The sequence below is a fragment of the Seriola lalandi genome, unplaced genomic scaffold (genome assembly GCF_002814215.2).
Source record: "Seriola lalandi dorsalis isolate HSWRI2012SDOR001 ecotype SW California unplaced genomic scaffold, Sedor1 jcf7180002054805, whole genome shotgun sequence".
Taxonomy (NCBI): domain Eukaryota; kingdom Metazoa; phylum Chordata; class Actinopteri; order Carangiformes; family Carangidae; genus Seriola; species Seriola lalandi.
Window position 1 is genome coordinate 465575 of NW_019525358.1, and position 22015 is coordinate 487589.

General features: G+C 41.1%; 1 protein-coding gene across 3 annotated transcripts in view; it reads right to left on the reverse strand.

Moving 5' to 3' along the window:
* Positions 1-6: 6 nt before the first annotated feature.
* The window catches only part of tox2 (TOX high mobility group box family member 2), a 110467-nt gene continuing 88458 nt past the window's right edge, over positions 7-22015 (reverse strand). For 2 of the 3 annotated variants that reach the window (XM_087179248.1, XM_023426061.2), the window contains exons 5-10: positions 10357-10623; positions 8706-8936; positions 3922-4002; positions 1450-1860; positions 1217-1365; positions 7-444 (exon numbers count right to left, since the gene is read on the reverse strand). In XM_087179248.1, coding sequence (XP_087035374.1) covers positions 402-444; positions 1217-1365; positions 1450-1860; positions 3922-4002; positions 8706-8936; positions 10357-10623 — 1182 coding nt within the window. In that variant the 3' untranslated portion in view covers positions 7-401. The remainder of the gene's footprint in view (positions 445-1216; positions 1366-1449; positions 1861-3921; positions 4003-8705; positions 8937-10356; positions 10624-22015) is intronic. The other variant, XM_023426062.2, reaches the window with a different exon arrangement.

Genomic DNA, 22015 nt, shown 5'->3' on the forward strand with positions numbered 1-22015 from the left:
GGTGGGCAGCAGTAGGGAAGAGCAGAAGGGGGGGGGGGGCTTTATAAGTGCTTGGCAAATTTAAACAGCAAGAGGACTGCTAATACATTAAGTGGTACAGACAGTAGTCATCTAGTCAAAACTCTGGTCACAAATTCTTCTAGAAACTGAGAGAAATGATAGTTACATTGACAAAAAAAGGTGGTGGTAATGGTGTTTGGGAGGCAGAATAAGTGTGTGTGTGTGGGTGTGTGGGTGTGTGCATGTATGTAATAGTATGTAATTGTATGTTGAGTGTGCACTGTATGTATGTGTGTGCATCAGAAGAGGGTTGGGGTGGGAGAGGGGGAAGGGGAAGGGGTTGGGGTGGTGAGAGTAGACTCCTCGGTGTCGTATTTGTCGACAGAGTATGATCTTCAGTTTCAGGTGAGGTAGAGTGGCTTGTCCCTGCCTATCATGCTGCCACTGGAGGAAAAAAAAGAAAAAAAGAAGAGGCACAGGTTAGATTACAAACAGAAATACACCAGTAAAGAAAAAAGATTCAATTACAAAAGAACAGCAAAATAGCAGGTATATTTTCCTCTGAATGCAAACACAATTTAAAGCAAAAACACCATTATTTTAGCTTCAACCTTGCTCTAAACCAAAGCCTGTTAATAAATGAAACATTTCATATAGTGCTTAAGCATGCCGAGCACCGTCGACTTCGAATATCCTCCAGTGCTGCAGGACTGCACAGACTGCCAAACCATTTAGTACAATAACAGTGAAAACTTGTGTTAAGAACATCTGTTTTTTACTGCTGTCTGACAAACACATGACAAGCTCTATTATCTCACCATTACCTCTCCAGCTGTCTCCCCTGTCTCACTGGAGCAGAGCTGACAATTTTCAACACTTATATTGTGAAAGCAGTGGGAGAGCCGTCCGCCACAACAATATATGCTTATTTCTAATGGAGTCCTGGTTTAAGGTTCAGATCTGTAGTAAAATTCAAAAGGTGACATTGTAGTCCCATGATCTTTACGTAATTTATGTTTGGTTTTTTTGGGGTTTTTTTTACGATGTATTTAGCCTTTTACTGAGAGTAAATGAGCCACGGTTGTGCTCAGTTCATTTGTCTCCTTTCCAAGTGTTATTCAAGCCCATGTGATTTGATGAGGTGCAGTAACAAAGGTTATTGTGGAAAAACAGACTGTGGGAAGCAAATAAAACCGTCTCCTCTGTTTCCACTGACCTGCAGTGGTTGCCACACTCCCGATTGCAGTATTCACTGTCCCAGTCATGGCTCTGAGCCACTCCAGGGCCTGGACCAGGGCCAGGGGCTCCTGGAGACTGGGAACCCCCAATGCTCTTCTGATACTCTGACTGGAGGTGAGAAAAACCCTGGAGAAAGAAAGAAAATTAAGCTAACGTTTTAACGCACAAACTGTTCCACAGCAGCAGGTGTGTCTCTGTTTGTTACTTTACCTGCTGCCCAGGAGGTGGGGAGTGAAGAGAGGCCTGCAGCCCCATCTGGTGAGGGATGATTGGCTGGGACTGGACCTGCTGCATGCGGATAGGCTGGTTGAGGAGCGAGCTCTGGTGCAGGGAGAGCTGCTGGTGGGGGTGAAGGGGAGGGCTGATCTGGAAGGAGGAAGGGGGAGAGGCACTAATGCTGGGCAGCATCTGCGATTGGCTGAGCGTCTGCGACAGGGTGTGGCGAGGGGCGTGTCCTGCGTAGCTCTGCAGGTCGGTGAGAGGGAAGGCCCCGGGCCCCAGGTAGGGCGACGACGGCTGGGGAGGAGGTGGCACACTGTACAGGGGTGGGTTGGCTGGCATCATATGTGGAGAAGCCTGGCTTGTTTGGGCACTTTTTGTCTCCACTGGGTCATTATATGTCTAGACAGGAGAGAGGAGAAGGAAAGTGCTCATGCTGATTGTAACAATACCTTCAGCCTTACACTGCACTGTATATGCTGAACAGCGTGCACTCTATACTATTCATTACCTTAACACATTAACTCATTCATTAACTATAACTCATGTTTAGCCATTGCGGCTAATGCTTCCCTTGGTCACTACTCTGTTCTTCTCTTTCTATTCCACACAAAGCCCTGTTGACGCTGTGAGACTTAACACACACCCACACACTTATTCTGCAGGTCTTTTTGTCTAGCTTTTTTTTTTTTTTTTTTTTCTTTCATGAGGTGGTGTATGTATGAAATACATCCAGCGTTTCTCATTAACTGTCAGACTGGCTGGAGTGATGTGTGGTGGTCTGCTATTTAGTAATGGCTCACATCCATCCCTCCGTACCCCAGAAATAATCAATGGAACGGGATGGAGGGATGGATAAAGCAGAGGGACAGACACGTTTGCAGGGTCAAGTGGGAAATAAAAACTAAAGAAATGGGGGGCAAAGGGAGAAGGAAAGGGTGAAGACGATGGGTGTGATTTGTTGCACCTTATTTAATTTCAATGCATTGTAATAAAAGGGTATTATATGAACTATATGAGCAGTATGTATGTTAAAAGACAGTTCATGAGGACTGACTTTTTTCATTTAAGACTTTTAAAAAAAAAAAAAAAAAATCACATTCTGTACTTTTGGATTCAGATGAAGGCAAGAAAAGTGCCATGACTTACAAAAGGGAGCAATCAAACTTTTTTTCTTCCTCTTCTTCGTCTTCTTCTCCCAAACAAACCGACATGCGTCACAAAACAAAAAGGCAACAGGTGCACGCTGAAGATGTGAATCCTTCAAATGAGGCTCCAATTACCTCTAATTCCACCCACCCCAATTCACTTTGAAAAGACTCCTTCATTGGTAATTAAAAAAAAAAAAAAAAAAAAGAGAGAGAGAGAGTCGGGTTGAATCATGAGATTCAGGCCTGTATTCGGATTGGCTGGTACTGAATGAGTTGGGGGGGGGGGGGGGTTTGGGGGTTTATTTTTGTCAGTCAGTTTTTTGACTGGCAATCTACCAACATATAGTATCAATCAAACCTCTGTATAGGAGCTCTGACATGAATGTCTAATTGCACCAAAGACAAGAGATGAGAATGGTCTTTTTAGTTGAAAGTATGCCACAGTGAAGAGGCTGATGAATTAACTATTCATGCTTTAATCAAGGTGCTTGTTTTCGGCCCATGAGCATGAGAGGAAGTGTGGCGCTGTGCGGAGGGGGAGGAAGGAGGACGGGGTGAGGGAAGGAGGGAGGGAGGGAGGGGGGAAAGAGGAGGAGCTTGGCATATGCTAATGCAATTTAGAGTTGTGTTTCGAAAACAATGCAGACACTGAGGAATTAAATGCTGCGCACCAAGTGAACAGAAACACCCCTATACTGTGATAATGTTGGTAGAAGCCTTGCAGATGTAAGAATAAGTGTGTGTTTGTGTGTGTGTGTGTGTGTGTGTGTGTGTGTGTGTGTGTGTGGGCGGGTGGGGGGTGGGGTGGATTGGGGCTTTTATAATGTGGATATGGTTTTCACACAAGCTGATAGAAATGTATTAATGTTCGGGGCTAAACTGGAGTAACCCTGCAGCAAAGAGAGAGCAGTAGGTGTGAGTAAACCTCAGCCAACACATTAGCGGCCCATCAGGGAGGACAGCAAATGATAGGTAATGTCCACTTCTGCTCTTACATGTGTGTGTGTGCGCGCACACACACACACACACACACACACACACATTTATTGCTACTTTTTATTTCTCCCCAGGTTGCAAATCGGGTTGTGTTTGAGGCCTAATTTTCACTGTTCGCCTCTGAGCACACACACACACACACACACACACACACACACACACACGCACACACACACACGCACACACATACTAACCCTTTAGTGCAGCAAGTGGACCCTTTCCTTGGAATAAAAGTGAGAGGAATTCTCTGTCTAATTTATCATCCCTTATATCGCTGCTGACCCATGTATATCAAAGACGTGACCCCCGCGGTTACCTTGGAAACCAGGCTGGCTCTGTAGGCGGCCAGGGCTTTCAGGTACTCCTTCTTAGCAGCCTCTGTTTTCCTCTTGTAGCTCTGCAGGAGCAAACACAACAACAACAACAACGATTGATTACAAGGTGATGCCAAAGGCTAAAATGACCCTGTGATCCACACTGACTTATGTGGAAGAGGTTTTGGGAGCCATGGTGTGATTGTTGTGACCCGGCAGCGCACTCTGCGATGAAAAACATATCAGATGCATTCACTGCACAGTTATCAAGTCAAGGAGCTTTGACCGTCTGCGTGATGCTGCTGCATTTGAATCATTTATTTCTCCAAAATGTCCAGAACGAGAAGCTTGTGCGCAATAATGTCAGGAATGGAGTTTGAAATATTACGGAGCTAAATGGGGAGTGAGAAGCTGTTTGTCATTTTGTGTACTGCTTTTCAGTCTTCTCCTCTGTCAAGGCTGTTGCTCATCTCTTAATCAGAGCTGATGTTCCAGCAAATCATTCAGACGAGGGAGGAAAAAAAAAAAAGAATTCAAAACAGCATTAGCAAAGAGGCAATCTCAAGCCTTCTGAATGAACCTCAAATGATGCGTGTAGACAGGGAATTCGAGTTAATGTCATCACATGTCACTCACGGCCTCTTTATAGCTGCCATTGCCTTTCTGATGCAGGGAAAACAAGTTGCAAAAAGTCCACCCTTAAATCGATGAGGAAGACTCAGATCTCAGTTCCTCTCTGGAGCATTTTAATATGAAGGAGAGTGTGTGTGTGTGTGTGTGTGTGTGTGTGTGTGTGTGTGTGTGTGTGTGTGTGTGTGTGTGTGCATGTATGTGTGAATGCAGTGGGTAATTACTGATCCTCAGTGAGAGACTGTCTGTGGATCCATGGATGGGGTCATTTCTTTCAAAGAGGTGGGGTAGAATAACCATTAAGCATTCATGTGCTGCTGAATGCACATAGGCAGAGGCAGCCGCTAACACATACAGTCAATAAACAAACAGACATACGCATAGAACAGCAAACAAACCGGGATGAAGACGGATACAATCTCTTGCTCAAACAGCTGATGTTTATCCCCTCACTCATCCCTATTTACATTATTATTATTATTATTATTATTAGCTCCCCTTCCATGATATACATTCAGATATTTTGGAAGAAGAGTGGCTTGAATTAGGAACTCTAAGCTACAGATTTCAGACATACAGATCATAACAAAAACAGATAATATCTATTAAGAAATGAATTACAGTTGTTGTGGAAAAAAAAACGTACACAAAAAGTGACAACCTTAGCCCTCACCCCTTAAATATTGATAGAGCCATGGCTGCCTCTTTAATGAACCCCAAACTACTCCCAGCAGCTTTAATTTCAAATTAATTTAACACAGCTAATGATTCGCGCAACGACGGATACTTTTAAATAAATTACCATGCCTAAGGATGTCTAATTATTCCAAAGTGAGTGGATTCATTAGCAATTGAAGCCGTCAGAGGCTGCAGGTCAGTATGAATTAAAAATAACAAAGCTGCAAGGAGAGAGCATATGCCTCCATCGTAATCCTGACACAGAGGTGTCCCGCCTGAATTAGCCCCTAATTGTACCTTAATGAAATGTTCTTGTTTGATAACCAGTTAATTACAGGAGACAATAACTCCGCACCCTGCTGACACTGAAGGGAGTGATTACCCCTACGACCGATAGACCGAGCAACCGGTGAGAGGAGGAGGAGGAGGAGGAGGAGGAGTAGGAGGAGGAGAGGAAACAAACGGGAAGTATAGAGATAGAGGAGAGTGGAGAGAGGTGAAAAGGAAGGGAGGAGAGGGGAGGAAAGGAAAGGAGAGGATAGGAGGTTTGTAAGAGGAACAGGGGACAATTACAAATTAAAAAGAAGGAAAAAAAACAAAGAAGTGTATGTTTAAGGAAGATAAAGAAGCTGAGAGAAGATACAGATGGATACTGTTGAACAGCTACTAAAGCTTAGCCTGGATGAAGAGTTTACACCGGTTAAACAAAGTGACAGTATTTGTTTCTTCTATCTCCGACCTTTCACCAAAACACAACTCCAACACAGCAGACTCAGTTTAATACAGCTAAGGTCTCTCCTCCCTCCTCCCCAACTGCATTATCATTGTTCCTCCCTTCTCCTGGTAAAAACTGAAAATTGATCTTAATCTTAAATAACACAAAACAAGAAAAATGTTCTTTTGTGTTTCTGGGGCAGCTTTAACATGTAGTCACCTTGAGGAATAACACAGCCCAAATAATACATTGATCTTGCACAGTAAAGCAAAGGCCTTTGGGGATTTAAAAAAAAAAAACGTTGTATAGCGTGTGTAAGCTACGAAAACATCTTAATAAAAAAGAAAATATGAACATAAACATGAATAATAAAAAAAAACTTTGTTCTCTGAAACTCAAGGACGGCACTGGAGAATACACAACAACACAGGCAGAGGAGGGGGGGGAAATGCATGACAAAAAGAATCACAAAAAAGAACAGAATTCACAGCAATGAAACTTCTGATCATTATTTAAATAAAATACAGCAATAACACACATCGCCTTCGCTGTGTTTTTTTTTTTTTTTGTGAGTTCGGCTGCGCGGTGTGTTTGAGGGGCGCTACAGGTAATTGGAAACAGGGGCCACGTTCTAGTTATAACAAAGATGTGTGTTGGGGGAAGGGTTATGTTTACATTCTAGTGCTCCTGCGTGGCTCCACAGGGTCTGACTGTGACATTATAGAACACACCTCATTGGTCCTGTGGAGATGACGTGACAGTCAGTGTTGGGGAAAAAAAAATAGAAAAGACATAACAGCACATTCATCAACTGATCAAGGGAAGGGGGCGATAGAAGCACGTGAGCTATGAGACCTCACCATGGACAGTTTTTACATACATATTATTACATATACTATACATAAATAAATGCATTTCACCTGAACTTTACTGGTCAGCAGTTGGGTATACAGTATGGTATAATAAAATACGTTCTTATATTAAACCAAGGACGTTAGATTTATCATTTAATGTGCATCATATCATATTAACACGCAATTGCTAAATTGGTTACACTCTCCAAATACACGGTTATCAAGTTTATCCATTTGTTGTGCTGGAATAAGTGACAGTGTTAGTCACTGAGAATAATTAGAGCAATCGCAGTGTTATTGCCCAGAGAGGGTACTACATTTCAGTCCATAATGACATCATTACCTCCAGTTAATTATGTGTCTTGCGAGGTGACACGTTTGATTAAACACATGAATGCACAAACAAATCAAAAAATTAGCTGTGGAATGGCACAACAAATGGATGGATTTTTAATGGTGGAATTGCCCTTTTGTTAGTTTCGTCTCTGTTCCCAGGTAAAACTGTGAAGGACAAATGCATTTAGGGGAAGAGAGAGAGAGAGAGGCAGAGAGAGAGAGCGAGAGAGAGAGAGAGAGAGATAGAGATAGAGAGAGAGAGCATTGCATCTACAGTGCAAAATCTAAGGTGAAAAAGGAGCCAGGACACACAGGGTTAAGAAGCACAAACAATAACATTTCAGGAGCAGATGTCCTTGAGGCGAAACCAAGGACAAGGCAATTGCTAATCTTGTATTCCCAGCATGATCAAATCACCAGGCAACAGATATAAATAAAAGGACAGGAAATGAGGAATTCACATTCAAGGGTGTCAGCGGCGAAATGAAGATTCATGGTGAAGAGCCCCGGTGAAGGCGGCAAAAATTAACTGCAAATAAAAGGGACAGACGGCCTCCAAAGTCCAGCGTATAAAGTAGGTTTGGTGGGAGAAAAACACACACATGCTAGATAGGGTCTAGTCGACAGTGGCTGGGGCTGAGGAGAATGGGCTGCACTTTGTCATCGAGACAGGTGCTTTTATTTGACACCCAATAGGCTGCACCCTGACTGGATATTCTAAAAATATGAGTCTGCGCATGATCATCAGACTGTCTCGTTTTCCATTCATTTCACACCATCATTTGTTACCACAAACACATAGAAACCTCTTTGACTTTGTCTGTTGGTCTGGAATGCTAAAATGAAATAGAAAATGTGCCGATGGAAATGCTTTCCACAAATGTTGCTGCAGTTCCTTATGCACAGTTGAGGCTTTAACAAAATGAAATTGACTCCTGGAAATATGCTGTCAAATATATCTGCAGCTGATTAAACCAAACTTTTCACTTCTGTCAGTACTATATGATTTCTTTATGGCATTCACACAGGAGAGTGACACAATTTTATTGTGTACTGGTAGCGCATGTGTAATTCATTAATAAATGCTTTTACAGCTGAGACAATAAGTGGATTAATTGGTTAGTCAATCAGCAGTCAATGAATCAGTAACTATTTTGATAATTGAATCATTAATTTAGAAATTTTTGAAGCAAAATTTCTAAACATTCACTGATTTTAGCTTCTCAAATGTGATGATTTGATCCCGTTCATTGTCATACATGAAAATAAACTTGAGCTTTTGTCTGTAGTTCGGATAAAACAAAACCTTTTAAGATACTACAGGGCTCTGCGAATATATAATGGGCAATTTTTACTGTTTTCTGACATTTTATAGACCAAATGATTAATCAACTAATCGAGAAAAGAATCTGCAAATCCATTGATAATGAAAATAGTATAGTAGCGGCTGTAAATGCATCACAACATGATTTCAAGGCAGTTTTTACCCCTGTAATACACCCAATAAATCAATCTGACGTCATCAATCAGTGGCAATTAGAGGATGATGTAAAATGCTAAAACGTGAATCTACCTGTTTCTGCTCCTCTCCGAGTCCGTCCCACATGGACGCTACTATCTTGGATACGTCACCAAAGGTGGCATTGGGGTTCTGTCCCTTAATGGCTGCCTGGGTGTCTCTGAAGAACAAGGCGTAGGCTGACACGGGCTTTGTAGGCTCATTGGGATCCTTCTTCTTCTTCTTTTTTTGGGGTTTGGGCTTGGGCTTCATCATCTCTGAAGACGGCCGCTTCTCGCCTGTGATCTGGAAGACCATCAGAGGGACACACAAAAAACAAAACAACTTATTGATGCTGCAGAAAGAAGGTCTAACAATTCTATCTAACTGCCTTTGGAGGGAATAATTGCATCTCTGATAAATGCTTATAACATTAGGTCCAGGTGAAGCATGTAAACTTCATTAAATCCATAATTCAATCTCTCCGTTCGACACCCGTGTCGTCAGCGTTTGAATATTGCGGCGATGTTTCACTGACAGTCACACTCTGACACAGGCGCTGGTTGACAGCAGTTTTTCTTTTCTGCCTTACTTTGTCAAAAATAACATCTGTTAGTTGAATTTATCAAACCTTTTCAAATCTTTATTTTTGAGTTGTTCAGCAAGTCATAAATTCTGACTTTTCATGCTAGGGGTGAAAGGAATTTTAAATCGCCTGCTGTATCTGCTCTGGCTTTGATGTGGTCTCAGAATGAATTGGAGAGAGCAAATGGAATTACTTACTGATAGGAGAGATGGTAATCATTTTTATTCACACACACAGTGAGAAGCACAGCAGAGATGTATAGGCCTGGAAATATATTTTTTAAACTACAGGATCCCCCTTCTTGTTATACTGTATCACTGCGACCTAGCATTTAAATACACAGATGAATCTGAAACACTGGTGGACCAGGCAGATTAAATTATACACTCATTCACATTTCCCTGATAGAAACGAAGCAAATCCGTGGAGACATTGGTTGGTGGGCAATTTCGTGAAAGCAGTTTTTATAGATTTACATAAACCAAATGAATCTAAACAAGTATCCTTCTCGTTTAAATGAATGAGTGATTTAAATGGAGGAGAGGTTGGTTTCAAATAGGGCTGTATATAACAAAATTAAATGGGACTGCCAAAACCTTGTATCTGTGTTGATGATCAACCCATTAAAATATCCCTCACATCTGTAAATAACATTCCAACAACTACATATTTAAACAACTGCATCATGTGAAGATTTCACGTCATGTCACGTGTGTGTGAGGCATGCCAAATGTCGCAAATGTGTCGTTGGAAACGAAATTTGTCTGAAGATGAATTATTTTTACACAAAGAGAAGATTGTGTCTGAATCATATTTTTTCACTCAGAATATAGAAAAAGACATAAAACGGTTAAATTCAATCAGGAACTAAATATCTCAAAGCAATTTTCTTTTCAAATGTGAGACCACACTACACCACACCATTATAAATACAAAAGAAAACAAAAAAATCATAGCTATAAATCCGACTCCAGCAAAACTGTTCGACCAAGTCTGAATCTTCCAGGCGACCAAATAAAAGAAGCACAAGCATATCTATGCCTGTGTTCCTGCAGCTAGCATGCAAAAACTCTCAGAGAAGCGCTGCCAAGCCCGCGCCTGCTACTCCACAACTACAAGCCAGACAAGCCACATCAGTACCTTCGAATGAGGATCAGTCTCCTCTTCCTGATTGGAGCTTGAGGGGGAGGGTGTGGCCGATTTACTTCCGGGAGGTGAGGGGGAGCCATGAGGCAGTGCACTCCGGCTGACCTGAGAGTTTAGCTGGGACAGTGCACTCATGGGGTTGGGCAGTATCGGAGGTGAGCTGTTTATCAGGGGGTGGTTACGGGCGGGATCATAATGAGTGCCGTCTGGGTGCTGGTGATGGTGTTGCTGTTGGTGGTGGTGCAAAGCCATCTCCTGCATCTGGGGTGAGAGAAGAACACCAGCTTTACTATCTTCTCCTACTCAAAGGGATAAAAGGTTGCCAATCAGCCAAATATGCAATTACTTAAAAGTGGAGATGACATTATCAAATTTGAGAAAATGTGTCAAGAGCTAAAAAAACAAAACAAAAAAAAAAGACAAAAAAACTTACAAAAATTTAGATGTAAAGAGGGACATACGTCTGTTGAAAACTAAACAGACAAAAAACAACCCTCTTACAGGTCTCACAGTTGAACTTAGGCTGGTGGTTGGAAAGCTTCTCTTTCCTTTTCTGTCTTTTCTTAGGGCGGTAACATACACTATACGGCAGCTTTGTGGCCAAGTTTATCTGCTGCTTGTTTGGTACCTGCCTTCAGCACTGACCTGACTGCTATGAAAATCCAAGGTTATTAGTGAGCTAAACCAACTAAATATCTCACAAAAATAAGACGATATCATCTCTCCAGCTCAAGCCAAAAAAAAAAAAACTCACTGCAACTTCACTTTAGACACTAAACAAGACACCGAACAGTATTCGCTCCCTGAGGACTCATACCATCTAGAAAAACATGAATGTAGCACCTGTGACATCCCACTTAGTCTCATTTTGAAACCTGGAAGCATTCAGGCTTGTTGCCTGCCACAAAATTTGTCAGTCAGAAGACACAGAAAAACTACATTTTCCATGAGGTGGAGCTGGGTGGAGCAATCACTATGACTCACTGTGATAGGGTGGCTGTCAATCAAGCAGATGTGACCCTCATATAATGTTATTAAATAATCGATTTTATAAATGAGAAATAATCTTTGAAATCGCTGTCGCGTCATATGTCACACATCACATGACTACATGCATGAAAAAGCTGTCGCTCATGGTAATGAGCCCGCAGGGACAGGTCACGTGACTCTGCGGTTCCCCTCAGCTCTACAGGGAGAATTTTACCGTCTTTCAGCTCATTGTTTTGGTTTTCCAGGTCACTCACACTGATTTGTTATTTAAGACAAAAGCAAAACACAGCTTCACAACTTCCTGTTCAGCACCAAGTGACAGATAGAAGCACTTAATAACTAGGACATAGTGGAGCAGTTAAAGAGCCAGATATTTGTCTTTGTGGTTAGTGGACGCCAAAAACAGAGGTAAAATGAGAGTGAATATAATTCATCAGGTGGCCAGAGACACAACTCTGAATCAATGCTAATGTTGCTGTATCTGGTAGATGTGAAAAACGAGCAACCGTTTGCTAACAGGTTCGCCACATTAATTTAAAGGGTGATAATATGTCAGTGTTGCGCTCCGTTGCTCAAGTGGCTAAAAAAAAGAAAATCAATTATTGCAAGTTTATCTAAGAAAATAAAACTACTTTGCATTTTAATGAAGATGTTTTTTACTGTACAATTCAAGTTTTCCACCGCTATGAGACTTTAGGGGAGCTGTGTCTCAAGGCAGTTTTGCATTTGCTTCAACATTCACCCACGTAACACACAGGCCCATTACCACTTAGCTCAAAATGATTTAATTTTTCAAGGGAGCTCTCTATTACAGTTAAAAGTACAATCCATAATTTCTGTTGACTTCTGATGACCTCCATAGTCAGTCACTATGCAGTGTAACAACTGCAGCACCCTCCATGGTCCTTGAGGCACAGTGGCCTGGTTGGTCTTTTCAGTTCCTGCTTCTGAAAGTTGAAGTTTTGAAAAGCCAGAGATCTCAGCAGCTGTTAAAGCGATCGTTGAGTCAATGGCATTGATCAAAATCCCCTATCAACCCCCTGCAGATATATTATTGCAACCATCTTCCATGAAGGAGAAAAAATATTATTTACTGCCATGTTAAAGAACACCTTTTGCAACACTTGGGTCCACGAATAGAAACAAAAATGGGCGCTCACAGCTGGAGAATGACCCTCACACAGAGAACACCCTTCAGAGAGATTAAAGAATCAGACTCTCACAAAGTTCTGCTCTTAGCAGTCTTAAAAGATCTTCAATAATAACTACATCAAAAGCTTTTCTTCAAGATTCATCAGGATACAACACGAGCACAGACCAAAGGATGCTTTTAATGCGGGCATAAATGGGAATGTTTGGCAATTTACAGATCAGAAAGTGATGAACTAGCATTTGTTAGCTCTTTTAAACATTTATGAGTTAAATAATACATTACACATTAGTGCAGCGCAAAAAAGATCAAATTGAAAGGGCCCGAGCATATGAGGTCTTGATAAACACAAGTTAGAGGTTCAGAGATGAAGGCTCAGCTCTCTAATCATAATTGGTCCCAGTAGATTGCCAGAATAAAAATGCACAACAAAGTAATGTTGTACGAGGCCCTGGCCTGCTTTGAAAACTCATAATATTCACACGACATTAGATTCTGTGTTTGCCTCAGCAGCTGCTCACAAAAGGCAGCCATGAACAAAGACATTCCTTTTGCATTTCAAATAACCAAGCTCTAACCTCCCCCCATCCACAGCAATCTCCAACTTCCAATCATAATTCAAAACACCATCACTATACTTCTTAAAACATGAGGAAATAGCTTCAGCAAAATAAGTAAGACAGAAAAAATAGTGGAGGAAAAGAAGAGGAAAGAGAAGGAAATAGAAATCCATTAATTTTCCATTTTCCATGGACTTGCTCTTTAAGGGTCCTCTCCTCACAAACCAAGAAGCATTGAAAAACCAATTAATCAAACATGAATGGCCTATCATAGATATAGCAGACGCATTTCCATAGCAACAGCCTCCAGGCAAAATTGTCACCTTTTAATCTGAGCCACACCATGTTTAATATAAACAAGAGGGAGACATGCAGAAAAGCGGGAGTTCATCGGGGGGGGGGGGTCACCATGGCATCGTGGGTGCTGGGTGTCACCCTCATGAGAGTATGACCAGCAAAACCCTGGGATCACAAAGGCTTTAAATCATTTAGGTTCCCGTTTGAAGTAACTGATTTCAGACATGTATTGTAAATTGTGACAATATGTTCTGTACCATCTCATCTTAGTCTTTGGTTAGTCAGCAGTTAGACATTACAAAATATAGAAACATAAAAACTGTTGTGTTCTAGTGGAAGTCTGAAGTCAATAGTGTAAGTTGCATTATATAACCACTATAAAAAGTAGATATGTAAGTGTGCATTACCTTATTACAGTTACTAAAAGCAGCAAAGTGCAGTATAAAACCTAAAGGACTAGTACTCATTACTCAAAACGCTCCTACTGTTATAATCTACTTCTAACAGTAATTCCTATGTCCCTATTTAAAAAAAAAAAAAAAAAAAAAAAACCCATCTCAGAGTGCTTTTAGTTGTTGCTTTCACCTGTGCGAGACAGAAAGAGCAAAAAGTTATCACATAGTGCCATCAACCCCGAGCTAAATAAAGCGAGCGGCAGACGGCTGTACAAATATTATGAAAGAATCTGACAAAGGTTGCTGGTTGCCATAGGTACTGTATGCTAATTCCTAATGGTATCATCCAAATGGCTGGCCAAAAGAGAGAGGGGGGGGGGCATTGTGAGTAACAGGATTTAGTTGGTCAGTGCTCTCTGCCTTTAGCATGTAACACATACTGACTTTTCCAGGACTCTCAACATGGACAATGTGCTTTTGCTGTGTTTTCATAGTACAACTACCAACTTGAGCAATGTAGCGGCCTAAATTTATATATTTAGATTATTTATAAAGTTGAATTCTGAGTTCTCTTGGGTATTGTCTTGGCTATGCTCAACCTCCAGGCAATTTAGCTGTTTGCTGTAAAGCCCAGGGGATTAAAGTCCCTCATAAACAGAGGAGGAAGAGGAAAGGAAAGAGGACACAGGAACCGAGCGAGAGACAGGGAGAAAAAGAGAAAACGGAGGGAAAAGTACAGAAACTACAAAAGAAAAAGAAGCAAAAAAGAGACCCCACATGACCTAAAGACTAAAATTCATCTCCAAAGTTAGCAAGGGGACAGTTAGATATTGCTTTTTGGCGATGAGCAGCCAGGCGGACCTAAACTGTGATGTAAAGCCAGGAAACTCGGTGTGAACGTGTTCTCCTGCCATCGTTACGCCTGTCGTGTTTGTATTCACATCTTGTACATCATAGTCAAATGGGAGTCAAATAACAAAGGCTTTCCAATTATGTGTAGCACATTGTGTGCGAGATGGAATATCACAAAGCCATTGTTCCCCTGCTCCTGCTGACCTTACCTTTGAAATGGTTTCACGGCCGCTCCAATTGCCTGCACCATTTGATTTAGCTAAGGGGATTTGACCACCAGCACAGAGATGAGAGAAGGGGAGAGGAGAGCTCTGTGCAGCCACAAGGAGAAAGAGGAGAGATTCACACCAGAGGAGAGTAAAGCAGCTAACCTTGCTTCATCCTTATGATGATTATACCAGAGTGGCATCTGTTTCATCAGTTAAATAAGCGGGCTGATTGCTATGCAAGGTTTTATTGCGCTGGCTTCATAATAAAGCAGCCTCTCCATGCTAAAGAATCAATAAATGTTGTGGTCATGTTTCAGCTTATTAGCACCGTCTAAAATAAATCTGTCAGTTTTTCATTATGAGCCGTCTGTGGAGCTGGAGTCCATTCACTTCTAGTTTACTTGCTTCAAAAATATAAATGCAAACTGAAATTTACTTGACAGTGAGCATTATTTCCCCCAGATGCAGCATGGTATCATCCAGTATTTAACATCACCTGCTGATGCCTTTTAATCTGACATTCAGACCCTGTCTCTATCCCGTCCTGCCCTCTTTCAGTAGGCAGTGATCAATGCTCCTGTGAGTCCTGAGACTTTTCTCTCCTCACTCCCTGCTTGACTGGAACCATCTTGTTTAGAGTGATGGCTCACTCACACAGGTTCACGGCTGCTATTGTAAAATCACCCAGCGTTTAATTGAAACAAATGACTATAATAATAGAACATTATCCCTGCAGGCACCCAGCCATGACAGCTTTAATTAGAGGCGCGTTCAAGACTGATCCTTCAAAAGCACAGCCGCCGCGCAACACGGTGGTAAACACGCCTTTAGGTGGGGAGCCAACCCTGGGCCTCACAGCCCTCAAAGCTACTTCTCATTCACCCTGAGGGCAAAGCGCTAACAACTCTGTTCCTCAAAGAGCCTCCGAGCCTTCACCCCTCCCTCACTCTCTCTGTCTCTCTCTCTTCTCTGTCCCTTCATCCATGTCTTTGGTTTATCAAGCTTATATATACCCAGGAGGGTCATTTACACAAGCTGAGGAGAATTAATAAGAGTGTGGATTTATGAGTCACATGCTACTTAAGTATGAAAGCAAAGGCGAAACGCTGCTTCTGACATCAGACAGATACCAAGTAAGGAGATATGATGGGCAGTGGATGTTTAAGAAAAAGGAAGGAAACACAAGTGTTTTAAGAATTTGTTAAAGCTTAATTGGATGCGTTTTAAAGGTAATCACGATGATTTATTAAATATTATTTAATGCTGCAGGGAGATTTTGATTAAAATGTAAGATGATGCTATGATCCAGGTGTAGCAGCAGCCAACTCCATTTAGCAACACACTATTAAAACCTCATTTTGCTTATTAGCTCGGCAGTCGCTCCGCGTTGCCAAAACAAGGCACTATCAGGTCACTTTCAATCGTTCCAATTACATGCTAGGCAAAAGGAAAAAATGTAAAATACTCGCTCCTGTGCTGAACTGTGATCAACTAATTAATCTGGCAGAAAAACGGCAATACCTCACAAAGCAGCAGCATAAGGAAATAATTACGAGTTTTCAACACAAACTTTAAAAGAGAGAAAAAGCAATTTATTCCAAGAACGTCTTAAGTAGCCACACTGTTGAAATGAACTTTGCCATCATATTTCTCAAAGCCAAACAGACTCCGTGCCAACACACCTGATATTTTCATATAAATGTAGAAAACAACTTTTAAGTTGTGCCATACAGATAAACTTTAGAATAAACAAACACACTGAAACAGAAACAGAACTCATAACAAGAGTTCATGGTAAAAGGGTCAAATTTTATCTTAGACACCCTTTTATTGTATTTTCTTTTGTGTAAAAACGACTTTATGCTTGTGGCTTGACGTGTTGGTTATTATTATCCTCACTATTATTATTATTATCATCATCATCATTATTATTGGTTATTATTATTATTACAGCTAAAGTATAGCTAGAAGCGTTTGCACAAAGAAGCTGATGTTCTTGGGTGTGATTGACTGTCTGTTTGAAAAGTACAGTACCACCCTGAACGCCTCTCACAGTGAATCTGTGGCAGCAACAAGGCAGTGGTTGATTTGCAGATAGTAATGTCATGATGTCCCCCTTGGCACCATCCTCCATGTTCCTCATTACTGCTAATGTCAGAACCTACTTTGCTTTTATTTTCTCTCTCTCTCTCTCTCTTCCCCTCTATACCCCCCTTCTCCCAGTTCTCTCTCTTGTTCCTCACTCTTTTTTATTCTCTCTCTCTCTCTCTCTCACTCTCTCTCTTGTTCTCTCTTACTGTCTCCCCCACACCCCTCGCTCGCTCTCAGCCCGGGCGTGTCTCTGTGCTCACCTCACAAAGCACAGCGTCAGAGAATCAGAGCCTTGGCTGACATGACATGTAGGAGACGGTTGTGAGGAGCGGTAGGGACACACACTCTTGACAGCAGAAGGCAAGGCTCCTCTGCTCCCACTAATGAGACTCCTGACTGCCGTGTCAAACGCACTTTGTGTATACGTGTGCGTGCGCGCGCGTGTGTGTGTGTGTGGGCGAGCCCGCGCTCACACAACAAAAAAATGAATGTAGATGCAGAAATAATGAACACAAAAACAAGAAAGAGCACACAAATGAAAAAAGAAAGAAAGAAGCTGCATACAGTACTGTATATGTGCCATGCAAGCCAAGGTCATGACAAGGTGATTTGCATGTGTGTCCAAAACCTGTCGGATAAAAATGTCAAACATTTCTGACAGAAACCACCTTCACCTTATTCTCCAGCTTTGAACAATAATAAATGTTACTGACAGCGTATTACCAAACAAATGAACCTTTTGTCATTACAGTACATGGTAGAAATCATCATACAGTCTACTGCGTTACACTGGGAGGTGGGGTAAGACTTTTCATTATAGTATTTTGCTGATTTTCACCCCCCAAAAAAAAAAAAAATACCCAGACTTTTTTAAAAGGAGCAATTAACAAGTCAGCAGGCTTTGACCCACATTTAATGTCCCCACACATCCAAATGTTGTCTCCTACTGCAAGATAACAAAGATCATCTAAGTTTATGATCAATAAAGTCTTTTTGCTACAAGGATAGCTCAGGAAATACTTCTGGTAACAACAAATCAAGAGAAAAATGGTAAGAAAACACAAATGAGCCACTGATTTGCTATTAAGACCCTCTTTGTTCATAAAGCTGTATATATAGTGCATTCAGAAAGTGTTCAGATCCCTTCCATTTTTTCACATTGTATTATGTTGCAGCCTTTATGCTAAAATCGCAAAAAAAAAAAAAAAAAAATCCCTCATCAGTCTACACTCAAGAGATTTTTAGAATTTCTTTTCCAGATTTTTAAAAAAGGAAAAGCTGAAATATCGAATTGACATACTGTAGGTATTCAGAGCCTTTGCTATGACACTTGAAATTTGGCTCAGGTGCATTTGGAAAGGAACACACCTGTCTGTATAAGGTCTCACAGCTGACAATGCATATCAGAGCAAAAACCAAGCCATGAGGTTGAAGGAACTGCCTGCAGAGCTCAGAGACTAGGAGGCACAGATCTGGGGAGGGCTACAAAAAAAAAAAAAACTATTCTGCTGCACTGAAGGTCCCCAAGAGCACCTCCATGATTCTTAAATGGAAGAAGTGTGGAACAACCAGGACTCTTCCCTGAGCTGGCCCGCTGGCTAAACTGAGCAATCGAGGGAGAAGGGCCACTCTTGGTAAGAGTGGTGACCAAGAACACGAGGGTCACTCTGGCTGAGCTCCAGAAGAAAACCAGACGTGGTTGTTGAGAATTGGTTGTCCTTCTGGAAGTTTCTCCCGTCTCCACACAGGATGTCTGGAGCTCAGCCAGAGCGACCATTGGCTTCTTGCTCACCTCTCTTAACAAGGCGTCTCTCCCCTGATTGCAAAGTTTGGTCAGGTAGCCAGCCCTAGGAAGATTCAAACTTCTCCACTGTGCACTTGGAAACCTTCAGTACAGAAGAGTTTATATATTATATAACATATTTATGTACAGTATATGTTTATATTTATATAGAGACATATATATGTACGTATATAATATATGTATATATTTCAAAATCTGGTTTCTGCCTGATTTTTTTAAACAATGATCCCTGTTTACTGTAAGTGCTATGAAAACTGCGATACAGCAAAAATACACTCAAGCTTACTTTGTGTCCTTGCTGAGATTTTTGAGCCAGGATTCTTTTCTATTGTGATATCAAATGCAAACTGTGAGGATCATCTTTAAACATGTAGCTTGACTTAAGCAGAATCGAGGACGAACGCTGCCTGCGAATTCTGCCTGCAGCTTACGTCTCTTGGTCCTGGATGGTCGTAGCCCTGCTATGAACTGTGCTACATGAATACACAAAGTGTTTTAATCACCCTGGCTCAAGCCGCTCTTGTGCACATTAGCAGACAGAGTGGCAGTGTTATGCTGAACTGGTGGCTGGCGGCACTGCAGGGGAGACGTCCCTGAGTGAGATGACATGGGACGGCTCTCCACCGCCACCAGGGCCAAATATTCCTGGTGGTGAAAGCAGAATGAGATGATGGATGGTTGAGATAGGGCACAGTGCAATATGGACATGATTTCATGGCATGATAAATCTCAGCAGGGGCCCCTGGCTAAGTGTAATATGAAATCCCTTATCTATGTATCTGCTTCATAACACCAGCTATCTGCTGCAGCTGAATCTGCCTTTGTTTCTTTAGCCTCTGTTCTTTGCCTGAATGCCACTGTTGATCACATCTACAGTATGGAGGAGGACGGTGACAACAACATGTGTGTGATAACACATCTTTTACTCAGTTGTTTTTGAAATATGATGTGATAAATTATCTAAATTGAAAATTGTCACTGTAGAGATCCTCTTCTATTACCAGTGATCACAGTGATAAGCAGCGTTATTAGAAGAGGTTTTGCACAGCACTCCATACTGTAGAAGCTGGCCTGTGTTTGTACAAAACAAGTTTAAATTACACTTGCAATATAAATGAAATGCAATTTGTCTCACAGAAGTGATCTCTTTAAAGTTCAGTGCGTGTGTTATTTAATACCATCTCTTTAGAATTTCTGATTAAAAAGAAAGAAATTAAGCCGCCACCGTATCCTCTGATTAGCTTAATCTTATAGGTTAATTGACTTTATCAAGGTGGAGAAAAAAGATGAGCTGCCAGTCCAGCCTGCAATAAAATCCCCCTAAAATGAAGAAATTGGAAAATAACCTATATTTCTTTTAAGATATTTCTTAATATACAACTACAGTTTCATATCACATTGCCAGAGAAATAAGGCACTTTCTCCCAGGAGATGAGAAAAGAATTGAATTTTTCCTTATCGGTCATCTATTTTTCCACAGAATGCTATTACTTGCTGCCTGCCGTTGCTAAGCAACAGGAAATATTAATAGGACCTTTTATTAGCTAGGCTTTACCAGTGGAGTACTAAAATGAGGAAGTGGAAAACATGAATGTGTTACATAAATCTCTGAACCTTTCAGGGTTTGCACAAGTCTCTGTTTGTCCAGTGATTTATGGCTGTGATGGTTCATTTATGGGAGAGGGAGGTGTGAAATGCCAAAATGGAACATTAGCCCAAGGGACAATTTGAAAATAAATAATCAAAAAAAAAAAAAAAAAAAAAAAAAAAAAAAAAGAGAGAACGGGAAGCAGTTTTAAGAACAGCCCTCCCCTTTCTCTCAGATTTCAAGAGGCCATCAAACAAGCAAGTGATTTTTGTTCTGCTGGAAGCATTGATCATTCAAAATCATCTATGCCTGGATCAACATTGGAATAACTAATACAAGTCCCATTCTATCACTAAGCTTGTTGAACTGTGGTAAAAAAGCGACAGACATTCCATCATTTTCCGCAGACGCTCTAATCCCTTTAAAAAATGACTGAAAATGAAGGTCTTTCAAAGGAGAAATAGGTTTTCTTCATCTGAATGAAAAGTATAGAAGAAGGCAAAGCCTCAAAGAGCAGAAAGTCTTTAAAGGCAAAGGTAAGACAAATTTAAAGTCCATATTGGAAAAGTCTAAACACATTTAATTACAATATTTCTGAAAAGTCACTTGATAACAGTGTAGGTGATATAATATTCAGTCTTTAGACTTAAAATTAGGTTCAAGATTTTCCCTACAAATGCACCACCTTATCTCCTGATCCCCCTTTTTTTTTTTTTTTTTCTGTTCCATGTTTATACAAAAACCAGCAGGTGTACAGTATGCGATAATACGTTCGCTGAGACCCTCCATCAGAGAGAGAACACATTAAAACACACCTCTGCTCTCTTATCATTAATTCATCCAAGCTTGTCTGTGACAAGTTCAGTTGACATTGCAGCTCATATTTCATTCACACAGGCTTGAGGAGCGAGCACCTGCCAGGAGCACTTAATACCTCGTGAGGAAAAATACAGAAAGAAAAGAAAACGCAGGAATCCGCCCAACTTAACATGGCAATCAGGGTGGGATTAATACTTGATAATTAACCTCAACAACTGCAGATAAAGAGCTTGTGAACAAATTCTTACATTTAAATGTTGTAACAAAAGAAATAGGAGTATGAATTTGAATATGAATACAGTCGGCAGATCTTTAGGGGTGCCACAACCTTCTTTATAAATGAACTGACCCTCATTCAGGCAGATTCTCGTCTTGTCTTCTGGAAAATAACAAATTAGATAATACCTGTGAGTTTGATGGAGCTAAGGCTGCGTCTGCATATAGCTCTCTCTGCTAATACATAGCCATTATGCGTAACATCCCCCAGCTGATAATACATTCATCATCTGTTACATATTCACAGCATCACACTCGAGCCGGTTTGATGATGGCTAATATTGCATGCATCATTGAGGAACATGAAAAAAACTTAATCAAAGATAATTTATTCCAGTTGCAGACACAGGTCATATGAATTTGAGGAGCGTTTTAAATATACCATAATTGAATATGGAGCCATTTCTGTTCAAATAGATTGCAGATGTAGTTGTCACAGCACAGGTGTGAGGCTCTTATAAATATATCTATACGGCCGTTAATAAAATAGTTTAGCTTTAGGCGAGTTTCTGGTGTAAGTGAAGATGCAACAGACAACAACGAGGCCACTTCGCTTGTGAGTCCAAAAATGATTCACTCGAAGCAGCAGAGATGTGCATCTTTCTGGGCTGTATTGATAAGA